Source organism: Suricata suricatta, chromosome 14, assembly GCF_006229205.1.
Source record: "Suricata suricatta isolate VVHF042 chromosome 14, meerkat_22Aug2017_6uvM2_HiC, whole genome shotgun sequence".
Taxonomy (NCBI): domain Eukaryota; kingdom Metazoa; phylum Chordata; class Mammalia; order Carnivora; family Herpestidae; genus Suricata; species Suricata suricatta.
Genome location: NC_043713.1, coordinates 89,368,751 through 89,382,741, shown reverse-complemented (window position 1 = coordinate 89,382,741; position 13,991 = coordinate 89,368,751). Strand labels below are relative to the sequence as shown.

Genomic DNA, 13,991 nt, shown 5'->3' with positions numbered 1-13,991 from the left:
CCTTTCCCCTCCCCCTTCAGCCCTCAGTTTGTTTTCAGTATTTAAAAGTCTCTCATTATTTATGGGACAGCACAACAGCCCCACAGGCCTAGAGCATTGAAGCTGTAGTTTGAAACAGTCTAGAGTATCCAGGAGGGAGATTTGTTTACCGATCTCAGCACGTGCTGGAGGGGCAGGGGCGTTGGGAGACCTCTCCCAGAACAAAAGAGCCAGCAAGCACTATTTCCCTCCCTCCGTCCCAGCCTAGACCCCTGGACGCCTGGGGGCGTCAGTGCAGCGGCAACACCCTCCACGCTAACAGTGCATCCCACCCCCCACGTTCTCCTGCAGTTTGGTGCTGCTGCACGTCTGGCAAACACCTGGAATGACTCAACTGAAGCTCAGGGGGGTCCTAGACCGGCCTCCTCACACCACCAAGACCAAACCCTGCCCAGAACAGACAAAGAGAGCCGTTGCGTGATGAAGAGACTGAAGGCAAACATGGCCCATCCGCAACGGCAGGCCACATGCAGCACAAACCCAGGAGATGCCCCTAAGGGCCAGCTTTCGGTGACAGGGGACACTTTACTGCACGGCACTACAGGACCTCTTCATCGTAAGACCACTGCTTTCAAGAGCAGGAGACGTAGCTTTCCTAACACAGAGAATCAGGGGCACCCAGCTGGCTTAGTCAGAAAAGCATGTGACTCTTGATCTCACATGAGTTTGAGCCCCTCATGGGGTGTAGAGATTACTTAAATAAATAAAACTTTTGAAAACCTGTCTAACACACAGAAACAAAGAGTTAGACAACATGAGGAGACAAAGGAGTACGTCCCAAAGAAAGAACAGGACAAAATCATAGCAAAGGAGATAAACAAAACACAGAGAGGTAATATACTTGACAGACAATTTACAGTCATGGGCATAAAGGTACTCACTGGACCAGACAAAACAGTGAAGGACCTCGGTGACACTCTTAACAAAAAAATAGAAAACATAAAAAAAGAACCAAGCAGAGAAGAACCACCCAATAAATAAAATTAAAAATACACTAGCAGGAATAAATAGTAAACAAGAAGAAGAAACAGAACATATCAGTGATCCAGAAAGCAGAGTAATGGAAATCAATCAAGTTGAACATAAGAGAGAAAAAGGAATAATGACAAATTAAAAAAAAAAAAAAGACTTAGGGAACTAAGTAACACCATCAAGCATAATAACATTTACATTATAGGGACCCCAAAGAAAAACAGAGAAAAGATGGCAGAAAACTTATTTGAAGAATAATAGCTAAAAACTTGCTAAATCTAGAAAAGGAACAGAAATCTAAATCCAGGAGGCACACAGAGCCCCTAGCAAAATCAATCCAAGAAGACCCACACCAAGACACATGGTGATCAAAATGGCAAAAGAGTAGTGATAAAGAGAGAACGTTAAAGCAGCAAGAAAAAAAGAAAAGTTACATACAAGAGAAACTCCATAAGGCTATTGATTTTTCAGCAGAAACTTTGTAAAAGTCCAGAAGGGAATAGCATGATATATTCAAAGTGAAGCAAGAAAAAAACTTTCAGCCAAGAATACTCCATCAAGCAAGGCTATCATTCAGAAAAGGAAAGATAGAGTTTCCCAAACAAAAGTTAAAGCAATTCAGGACCATTAAACCAGCCCTACAATAAATATTAAAGGGGAGTCTTTGAATGGAAAGGAAAGACCATAAGTAGGAGTATGAAAAGTAAAAAAAAGCACAAAAGCAGTAAAAGTATCTCTATAACAAATCAGTCAAGGGACTCACAAAACAAAAGGATGTACAGTATACCATCATATCCCCAAAATGTGGGGGGGGGGGGGGGGGAGAGGAGAAAAGAATGGGTTCAAACTTAAGTGACCATCAACTTACTGCAGGCTGTTATATCCTTAATAAGTTATATGCAAACCTAATGTTAACCACAAATCAAAATCCATTAATATGCAAACAATACAGAGAAAGAACCTAAGTGTATCACTAAACAAAGCCAATAAACCATGAGAGAAGAGAGCAAGAGAAGAAAGAAACAGAGAAGAACTACAAAAACAAGCAGGAAGCGGGCAATAAAATGACAATAAGTACGTTCTTATCAATAATTACTTTGAATGTAAACAGACTTAAAGCTTACATAAAAAGACACAGGATGTGACAGAATGGATAAAGCAAGACCCATCTATACACTGCTGCTGAGACACATTTTCAGACCTGAAGACGCCTATCTTTAAAAGTGATGGGATAGGAAAGCATTTATCATGCAAATGGATATGAAAAGAAATCCAAGGTAACAATACTGATATCGGGCAAAACATACTTTAAAACAAAGACTGTAGCAAGAGAAAAAGAAAGACACAATATAACCATAAAGGGAAAAACCCAATAAGAATATATAACAATTGTAAATATTTATGCATCCAAAAGGAAAGCACCCAAATACATGAAGCATCTAGTAACAAACACAAAGAAAGTAATCAATGGCAATACAATAATAGAAAGGGACTTTAACACCCCATTTACATCAATAGATAGATCATCCAAACAGGAAAAAAAAAGCGAAACAATGGCTTTGAATGACACATTGGACCATATGGACCTAACAGATATATTCATAACATACCATCACGAACAGCAGAATATACATTATTTAGATCACATATTAAGCCACAAAACAAATCTCAACAAAGCCGAAAACATCAAAGTCATACCATGCATCTTTTCTGATGACAATGCTGTGAAGCTAGAAATCAACCACAAGAAAAAATCTGAAAAAACCACAAATATATGTAAGTTAAATAACATATTATTAAACAATGAATGAGTCAATCAAGAAACCAAAGAGAAAATAAAAAAATACATGGAGAAAAATGAAAATACAATGGGCCAAATTTTGGGGATGCAGCAAAAGCTGTCCTAAGAGGGAATTTCATAGCAATACCTCAAGAGCAAGAAATATCTCAAACAAACAACTGACCTTACACCCAAAGTAACTAGAAAAAGAAAAACAAACAAGACCCAAAACCAGAAGGAAAGAAATATTAGACCAGAAATACATGAAATAGAAACTAAAAACACAAAAGAATACATCAATGAAACCAAAAGCTGGTTCTTTTCAAAAAGAGAGAAAGAGAGAGGGAGAGGGAGAGAGACAGAGGACTCGATTAAACAAAAGCAGAAAAGAAAGAGGATAAATAGCTATGATCAATCTGAAAAGCAAATTATGAAAACAATTCCATTTATAATAGCATCAAAAGGATAAAATGCTTAGGAATTAATAACTTAACCAAGGATGTAAGTGACTGATAGAATGAAAACTAGAAAGCCTTGCTGAAAGAAATTTAAAACGACACAAATAAATGGAAACATATGCATGTTCATGGACTGGAAGGATTATCATTAAGATGTCAATAATATCACAGTGATCTACATATTCAATATAATCCCTATCAAAATCCCACTAATTTTTTATTTGTAGGAAACAGAAAAGTCCATCCTAAAATTCATATGGCATCTCAAGGGACCATGAATAGCAAAAACAATACAGGCAAAGAACAAAGCGGAAGGATTCACATTTCCCATTTTCAAAACTTACTACAATGTTGATAATTAAAACAAAGTAGTATATTAAAAATTTTTTTATGTTTTTTTTTTTATTTTTAATGTTTATTTTTGAGAGACACAGAGGGTGAGCGGGGGAAGATCAGAGAGAGAGGGAGACACAGAATCTGAAGCAGCTCCAGGCTCTGAGCTGTCAGCACAGAGCCTGATGCACGGCCGGACCCATGAACCATGAGATCATGACCCAAGCCAAAGCTGGATGCTTAACTGCTTAACCAACTAAGCCACCCAGGCGCCCCAATACTCTGCGTTTCTAATGAGCTTCCAGGATATTAAAAATTCCATTAAAGTAAGAAAAAAGAAAACACAAAAGGCAAGAAACTATCAAATAAGTATGACAGAAGGTACTTGTCCTCTTCAGCCAGAAGGAAATGCAAATTAACCCCATAGACGCCATCATACAATCACCAGAATGGCCAAAATCAAAAGATTAACAATATAAATTGTTGGCTGGGAAAGTGAGCCAAGGGGATGCTCACAGACCGCTCTCGTGCATGCGCTGGTAAACATAATGAGAGCGTGGGTGTTCGGAATGCTTACTGAAAAATATAACTAATACAGCAAGACACATATGCAGACACCATTAGCAGAAATTAAAAATACACACACAGCAATAACGATACATATTTTGTGAATACATATAAGCAAAAGAAATCCATAAAAAGCAAAGTAATTTTTAGGGATGGGGAAGGAGACAGAAAGGGAGTTTGGGGAAGTCAGACAATATGTAAATAAAGGTAGATAGGGACCTGACACAGACCAGTGATGATAAACAGGCCATGAACTGAGAAGTGATTGACTTAATCCTTTGACCTAAGGATCCCATACTCTCCCCACCAAAAAAGAAAGAGAGAGAGAGAGAGAGAAAGAGAGAGAAAGAGAGAGAGAGAGAGAGAGAGAGAGAGAGAGAGAGAGAGAGAGAGAGGGAGGAGGGAGGGAGGGAAAAAGAAAGGAGAAAAATACTATCGAAAAGAAAGGGGAGTAAGTACACAACTCACCGGAGACGGGGTGGGTTTTGGCTGCTCCCGGGAAATAAACAGCCACTCTGGAACCTGCTCTGTCCTGTGATTCCTGTGTGTTTGCTGAGGGCCTCCAGGGAGGGGCCTCCGGTCAAGGCTTCCCTGACCCAGGATGGATTCCTGACCTTGGAACTCTCTGATTCTGTGGCACAAACCCTCTTGTTCCTGGAGAGGTGGAATCTGTGGATGCAAGATCAAACTCGACTTAAGGCCAGAATTACCCCAGGCCCAACCTTGCTCACTCTTTCTTGCTGGTGAACACACTCCCACGAGGCTGGGCTGGGTGTTCGGTGCTCTGTGTTCAGTGGCGCCGTGGGGCAGACACAAGACAAATGCAAACGGCGAGCCCAGCACACTGACCACAGTTCTCCCCCACACTCTGCACAGGCACCCAGGAGCCCCAAGATGCAGCAGGAACCCTAAGAGTTGAACAGTATCAGGCAGCCACTTCAATGAGAACACAATGCCGGATGCCGAAGAGTAACAACTCTGTTGTATACAAGCAATAGATTTGGAATGAGCCAGTCTGTTTCAGAATTTCTTCCCTCACTATTTGGATGCTGATGAACAATTTACTTAAACTCTCTCAGCAAGTTTCACATTCTGTTGTTATAAAAGCATTGGGGTAAGGTAACATCAGGGTATCAATGCAGGTTTTAATCTTCCCCAAGCTCCCAATGAACATAGAAAAGATCTACCATCATAGTGCAAGAAAAAGCCCAAGACATCTACACCAAACAAGGGTCTCCTCACAAACATCAGAGTATATGCAGACGTCACCCAAGAGCAGAGCGCAGATCCCAGCAGAGTAAGGAAGATTCTGACGGGCTACACGCGGCACATCCCCAAAGTCACCAACGTGTGTCCCCAAGGGGAGAGCAATCCCAAAGTCACTAAGTGACCTGACAGCACTGTGGCCACGTAAGAAAGTGGGAATTGGAGAAATTATTGGCAGATCTCTTCCAGGTATACATATTTTTGCTCTGAGGGAAAAATACTAAAATTAGTGCCCCGATCAACCAGTACAGAAAAATGTTCAGGCAGTGAAAGGAACAAGAGAGACAGGAAGAAAGAGGCATAGAAGCAGAGAGGAGATGGAAAGGGAAGGGAGGGGGTAACACGGAGGGGCGGGGGGAGAGAGGAGAAGAGAGGAGAGGTCCAGACTAGAAGGGAAGGAAAGGAGAGAAAAGGCAGAAAGGCTATTAGACAGCAAGAGAGAAGGGTTCAGATCTTATTCGATAAATTAACAACAAAATACAAGATGTAAATCAGAGAAGTGGATTAAAAGACAGGGCATGCTGAACTCCAAGAAGCACAGAGCTAGAAGCAGAAAAAAGGGCTTCCTGACAAGGCTTGTCTTGTAGGTGTGTTTGCTTGTACTTCCAAAAGAATCACTGAAAAGATGAAGTAGGAACTGTAAAAATGGTTGACCTCAGAAGAAGGGAAAGAACAGGCCAAAAGGGATGGAAGCAAGTTAGTTTTTACTTTTGAATTATGGAATATCTTACATAATCAAAAAGAAGGTGGGCAATCCCTAAATTGCAAATAAGTGTCAACAAACGTGTATGCTTATCATTTTATTTTATTTTTCTAATTTTTTATATTATTTATTTTTGAGACAGAGAGAGACAGAGCGCAAGTGGAGGAGGGGCAGAGAGAGAGGGAGACACAGAATCTGAAACAGGCTCCAGGTTCTGACCTGTCAACACAGAACCCGATGCGGGGCTCGAACCCATGAACCATGAGATCATGACATGAGCTGAAGTCAGATGCTTAACCGACTGAGCCCCCCAGGTGCCCCATGTTTATCATTTTAGAAATAAAATTAAAAGAATATAATTTTTCTAACTGACCTTAACATGTAGTATTTAGCTGTGTATTCTTTGGATAAAAAGAGCTACAAGGACATACTAAACTTCATTCAGTATCCTTGTTAATAATAACAAACTGCAATTTCAAAACCATTTCATGTATACTATAGGATATGACAGTTATATTGCTATTATTAAAAATGACATTATTAAGAAGCAAGTTATCTGGATTTAACAGACATTATTTTCAAATACATATGGAACATTCTCCAGAACAGATCACATATCAAGCCACGAAACAAATCTCAACAAAGTCAAAAACATCAAAGTCATACAATACATCTTTTCTGATGACAACTCTATGAAACCAGAAATCAACCACAAGAAAAACCTGGGAAAAAAAAAAACCCACAAATATCTGCAATTTAAATAACATACTACTAAAACAATGAATGGGTTATCCAAGAAACCAAAGAGAAAGTTAAAAATTCATGGAGAAAAACGAAAATGAAAACAAAGGTCCAAAATCTTTGGGATGCAGCAAAAGCTGTTCTATGAGGGAAATTTATAGCAATACAGGTCTACCTCAAGAACCAAGAAAAATCTCAAATAACTGACCTTACACCCAAAGGAACTAGAAAAAGAAAAAATAAGACCCCAAAGCAGTAGAAGGAAAGAAATATTAGACCAAAAATAAATGAAATAAAAACTAAGGACACAAAAGAAGAGAGCAATAAAATCAGGGACTGGTTCTTTGAAAAGATCAACAAACTTGATAAGCCTTTAGCTACACTATTTGGAAATTAAAAAAGAGGTAGGGGAGAGAGAGAGAAGTCTCAAAAAAACAAAATCAGAAAAGAAGACAAATAACAACTAACACCATAGAAATACAAAGGATTATGAGAATATTATGAAAAAGCATATACCAACAAATTGGACAACCTAGAAGAAATAGATAAATTCCTAGAGACACATAACCTCCCAAAACTGGAAAAAAAAGAAAAAGAAACAACAAGTAGAAAATTTGAACAGACCAATCACCAGTAATGAAATTGAATCACCAATCAAAAAACTCCCAATAGACAAAAGTCCGTGACTAGACGGCTTCACAGGTAAGTTCTACCAAACATAGTAGCTATTCTTCTCAAACTATTCCAAAAAATAGAAGAGGAAGGAAAATCTCCAAATTCACCCTATGAGGGCTGCACTACCCCGATCCCAAAAAACAGGTAAATACACTACAAAAAAAGGGGGGCTATAGGCCAGTATCTCTGATGAACATAGATGCAAAAATCGTCAACAAAGTATCAGCAAACTGAATCCATCAATACATTTTAAAAAATCATTCACCACGATCAAGGGAGATTAATTCCTGAGTTGCAGGGGGGGTTCAATATTTGCAAACCAATCAACGTGACAGATCCCATCAACAAGAGAAAGAATAAAAACCATAGGATCATTTCGTAGAGGCAGAGAAGGCATTTCACAAAGTACAACAACTCATTCATGATAAAAACCTTCAACAAAGTAGGATTAGAGGGAATATACCTCACATTATAAAAGCCATATACAAACCCCCCACAGACACAACATATTCAATGGTGAAAACCTGAAAACATTCCCCCTAAGATCAGGAAGAAGACAAGGATGTCCACTCTCACCACTTTGATTCAACATAGTACTCACTGACCTAGCCCCAGCAATCAGACAAGAAAAAGAAACAAAAGGCATCCCATTTGCTAAGGAAGAAGTAAAACTCACAATTTGCAGATGACATGATAGATAGCAGATAGAGAAAACCCCAAAGACTCCACACACAAAAAACGACTAGAACTGATAAATGAATTCAATAACGCTGCAGGATACAAAATCAATGCACAGAAATCTGTTGCATCTCTATACACTAATAATGAAATAGCAGAAAGAGAAATTAAGAAAACAAGCCCATTTGCAATTGCACCAAAAATAATTAAACACCTGGGAATAAACTTAGTGAAGGAGGTAAAATACCTGTACCCTGTAAATGGTAAAACACTGAGGAAAGAAACTGAAGGGCACCTGGTGGCTACTCGATTCTGTCTCAGGTCATGACCCCAGGGTAGTGGGATCAAGCCCCCCATCTCTCTCCTTCTCTGTCTTTCTCCCTCTCCCTGTGCGCCTCTTCCCTGCTCAAGTGCTCTCTCTCTCTCTGTGTCTCTGTCTCACTCTCTCCCCCTAAAAACCAAAAAAGAAGAAACTGAAAATGACACAAATAAAAAGATATCCCATGCTAAGGGACTAGAAGAATGAATACTATTAAAATATCCGTATTACCCCAAGTAATCTACAGATTTAATTCACTAATGTACTCCTTAGCAAAATACCAACAGCATGTTTCACAGAAATAGAACAAACAATCCTAAAATTTGTATGAAATCATGAAAGACTCCAAACAGCCAAAATAATCTTGAAAAAGAAAAACAAATCTGGAGGTGTGGTAGGGTCCCCTCCCTAAGAAAAAAAAAACCCTCAAGGCAACCTTGCTATTTGCATATGTGACAATGTCCCTCATGACCTTGTAACATGAGACCACTTTAATCAGACTGTATGCTGGTGTGTTGCCATATATGGGAGGCAAAGAAGTAAAAAGTATATAAAAAAAAACACGCCACGTGGTGTTTGGAGCTCAGTTTTTGGGCACAAACCCAACTGAGCGGGCCGGCTGGAATGAAGTTGCTTCCTGGAAAGGAACGCCTCGGTGTCACAGCTCTCCGTGCAAGGATCCTGCTGCCGAGGTATAACTCCAGATTTCAAGTTATACTATAAAGTTGTCGCAATCAAAACAGTATGGTCCTGGCACAAAAATAAACACATAAATCAACAGAAGAGGACAGAAAGCCGAGAGACAAACTCACAATTATATGGTCGATTAATCTTCGACAAAGCAGGAAAGAATATTCAGGAAAGACAGTCTCTTCAACAAGTGGTGTTGGGACACCTGGACAGCAACATGCAAAAGAATGAAACCGTGTAGGGGCCCATTCAGCCAGAAGGCCTGTTGAGATCCCGCTGCGAACCACCAGGAGGAACGCACATATCCCTGGCGGAGCTGGAGGGTGTGCCCCTGGTACAGTAGGGTCCCTCAGTTGAGGATCGGTATTAAGTTGCCTGGGAGACTGAGGGTACAGTGTCCTATGGCTTGTTGGCTCCTGTTTTCCTTTGTTTTAGGGAATGTGCGCATGACCACTTGATCAAGATGGATTAGGGACTGGAGTTAGTTTTCTATGACCTTTAATTAGTTTCAGTGAGTGCAAAATTTCAGATTGAAACTCCCTTCCCGGTCAGGGGCACTTTACCTGTAAATCATACTGTTCACCTTTAAAGAAAAATAGCCTTGTCATAAGCTTCGGTTAATAATATTACTATATACATAAAACAAACCCCTGCTGATGTATTTTTGAGTGATGAATTATGTTTTTTGATCTTCTGTATTATACCTCGATTCTGTTTTGATTTTCTGTTTTCTCTACCGTGAAAATAATAATTTTTTCTGGAAGTTACAAACAATGTAATCATTAGAAGAATGATGCAATCACCTACGATATATAAATATCCTAAGCATCACAGTAAAGTGCAATCTTGCCACCATTCACTTTGTGTTCTTTCTTATAGATATTGTGCCGACACCAACCCCCCTACTCAGGGACCCTTAGACTCTGGTGCATGGACTGGTCCCCTGCAAAACCGGACCACTTTTTAACACCATATACAAAAATAAACTTAAAATGGATTAAGGACCTAAATGTGAGGCCTGAAACCATAAAAATCCTAGAAGAGAACACAGACAGTAATTCCTCTGATGTCAGTCATTGCAACATTTTTCCCGATATGTCTCCTGCAGCAAGGGAAATAATAAGCAAGGGAAATAAGCAGGATAATAAGCAAGGGAAATAATAAGCAAGGGAAATAAGCAAGAATAAACTACTGGGGGGGCGCCTGGGTGGCTCAGTCGGTTGAGCGGCCGGCTTCACTCAGGTCATGATCTCACAGTTCGTGGGTTCAAGCCCCGTGTCGGGCTCTGTGCTTACAGCTCAGAGCCTGGAGCCTGCTTCAGGTTCTGTGTCTCCCTCTCTCTCTGACCCTCCCCTGCTCATGCTGTCTCTCTCTGTCTCTCAAAAATAAAAAAAATTAAAAAAAAAAAAAAAACGTTTTAAAAAAAAAAAGAATAAACTACTGGGACTACATAAAAATAAAAAGCCCTACATAGCGAAGTAAACAATAAAACTAAAAGACAGCTTATGGAATGGGAGAAGATACTTGAAAATGACACATCTGGTAAAGAATTTGTATCTAAAATATATAAAGAACTGATACAACTCAACAACCAAAAAACAAATAACGTAATTAAAAAATGGGCAGAAGACGGGAACAGACATTTCTCACAAGAAGACTATAGATGGCCAACAGACACAGGAGAAGATGCTCAACATCACTCACCATCAGGGAAATACACATCAAAAGTACAATGAGATATCACCTCACATGTCAGAATGGCTAAAATCAACAACACAAGAGGAGCGCCTGGGTGGCTCAGTCGGTTAAGCATCCAGCTTCAGCTCAGGTCATGATCTCACAGTTTGTGGGTTCGAGCATCGGGCTCTGTGCTGACAGCTTAGAGCCTGGAGCTTGCTTCAGATTCTGTGTTTCCCTCTCTCTCTCTGTGCCTCCCCCATTCATGTTCTGTTTCTCTCTGTCTCAATAATAAACAGACATAGAAAACAAATTTTAAAAAACCTAAGAAACAACCATTGGCAAAGATGTGGAGTAAAAGGAACCCTCACGCACCATTAGTGGGAATGTAAACTGGTTCCGCCACTATGGAAAACAGTATAGAGTTTCCTTATAAAGCCAAAAATAAATTTACCCTATTTTCCAGTAATTGCACTAATGGGTATTTACCCAAAGAATACCAAAAAAAACCCTACTTTGAAAGGATAAATGCACCCTTATCCAGTATTATCTACAAAAGCCAAATTATAGGGGCAGCCCAAGTGTTCAGTAGCTGACGAATGGATAGAGTTGTGGTACCTACATACACACTGGAATAGTATTCAGCCATTAAAAAGAATGAGGTTTGGGGGCACCTGGGTGGCTCAGTCAGTTAAGCTTCCGACTTTGGCCCAGGCCATGGTCTCACGGTTTGTGAGTTCAAGCCCACATAGGGCTCTGTGCTGACAGCTCAGAGCCTGGAGCCTGTTTTGGATTCTGTGTCTCCCTCTCTCTGTCCCTCCTCTTCTCTCTCGCTCGCTCGCTCTCTCTCGCTCTCTCTCTCTCCCTCCCTCTCTCTCATTCAAAAATAAATTAAAACATTAAGAAAAAGAATGAGATCTTGCCATTTGCAATGACATGGTTGGAGCTACAATGTATTATGTTAAGCAAAATAAGTCCATCAGAGGAAGACAAATACCATATGATTTCACTCATAGGATTCAAGAAACAAAAAAAAAAAAAAAAAAAAGGAGAGAGAGAAACCAAGAAACAGACTCTTAATTGCAGAGAACAAACTAATAGTTACCAGAGGGAGTGATGGTGGGGAATGATAGGTGATGGGGATCAAGAGTACACTCGTGATGAGCACTGAGTAGTGTAAAGCATTGCTGAATCACTACATCATACACCCAAAACTAATACAACACTGTATGTTACCTGTACTAAAAATAAAATTTAAAACTTAATGAAATTTAAAAAAATAAAAAGATATCTAGCACAAGACAAAAAATGCAACAGTTTTTTAAAAGTCCTCATATATTGCTGTTGAGAATGTAAAATGGAGCAACCACTTTGTTACTCAAAATGTTAAACACAGAATTACTGTATTTATTACCCAGCAATTCCATTTCTAGGTATCTGCCCTAGAAAGTTAAAAGCATATGTCCATGCAAATACTTGTACACAAATGTTCATAACAGTATTAGTCAGAATAGTAAAAAAGTGGAAACAACCCCAATGTCCATCTATGGATGAATGGATGGATAAACAAAATGTGGTCTATCTACACAAAAGTTACTCTGCCACAAAAAGGAACTAAGTACTGATTAATGCTACCACATGGATGAATTTTTGTAGTAGAGGTGCCTGACAATGGCTTTCTTGACTGTAATGTAAGTGCCTGACAGTAAGTTTTTCATTGTCCAGGCATCCATTTCAAAGACATTCGTCTTGAACAAACACACTGCCGGCTACATAAAGAGGCAAAGAAACAGGCTGCCCCCTGAATGAAGTTCCCATTCCCAAAAGTCCTAGGTGAACTACATAATTACTTGCTTGAATGACCCTACTTTCCCCTGTCTGTGCTTTTTTTTTGCTTTGTTTTGTTTCAAATTTTCAATGAACTTCTAGTTGGCTAACATATAGTGTAATATGGGTTTCAGGAGTAGAATTTAGTGACTCGTCATTTACATACAACACCCAGTGTTTGCCACAAGAAATGCCCTCAGTACTCATCACCCATTTAACCCATCCCCTGCCCACCTCCCCCCACCAGCAACCCTTAGTTCTCTATAGTTGAGTCTTTTATGGTTTACCTCCCTCTTTTTTTTCCCCTTCCCTTATGTTCATCTGTAATGGTTTTTTTTCCATATTTTTTCAATGAGAGAGAGAGAGAGAGAGCATGCACGCGCAAGAGAGAGCATGTGAGTAGGGAAGACGGAGGGAGGGAGGGAGAGGGAGAGACAGAGAGAGAGAGAGAGAGATCAATGGATCTTAAGCAGGCTCCACCCATAGAGCCCCATGCAGGGCTTGATCCCAGGACCCTGAGATCATGACCTGAGCTGAAATAAAGAGGCAGATGTTCAACTGACTGAGCCACCCAGGCACCCCATCTGTTTCTTAAATTCCACATATGAGTGAAATCATATGGTATTTGTCTTTCTCTGACTGACTTATTTCACTTAGCATAATACACTCTAGCTCCATCCACATCATTGCAAATGGCAAGATTTCATTCCTTGTGATTGCTGAGTGATACTCCATTGTGTGTACACGTATATATATGTATACCACTTCTTTATCCATCAGTCAATAAACATTTGAGCTCTTTCCATCCTTCGGCTATCATTGATAATGCTGCTATAAACACTGTGTGCATATTAAAAGATCTGTCCTCTAAAAACTATAGAACACCTATGAAAGAAACTGAAGATGACACAAATGGAAAAACATCCCATGCTTGTGGATTAGAACAAATACAGTTAAAATATCTATACTACCCAAGGCACCTACACATTGAACACAATCCTTATCAAAATACCACCAGGATTTTTTCATAGAGCTAGAACAAACAATCCTAAAATTTGTATGGAACCAAAGAAATGGGCAGAAGACATGAGCAGATACTTCCAAAGAAGACATCCATGTGGCCAACAGACACAGGAAAAGATGTTCAACATCACTCATCATCAAGGAAATACAAATCAGAACCACAATGAGATACCTGTCCGAATGGCTAACATGAGCAACTCAGTAGAGGGCACAGGTGGCTCAGTCGGTTAAGCATCCAACTCT

The 13,991-nt window shown here is 39.8% G+C and overlaps 1 protein-coding gene across 1 annotated transcript in view; it reads right to left on the bottom strand.

Moving 5' to 3' along the window:
- Window positions 1-13,991, bottom strand: part of ZNF10 (zinc finger protein 10) — a 65,660-nt gene that overhangs the window by 12,911 nt on the left and 38,758 nt on the right. The window contains exon 6 of the mRNA XM_029921432.1: window positions 4,618-4,818. Coding sequence (XP_029777292.1) covers window positions 4,618-4,818 — 201 coding nt within the window. The remainder of the gene's footprint in view (window positions 1-4,617; window positions 4,819-13,991) is intronic.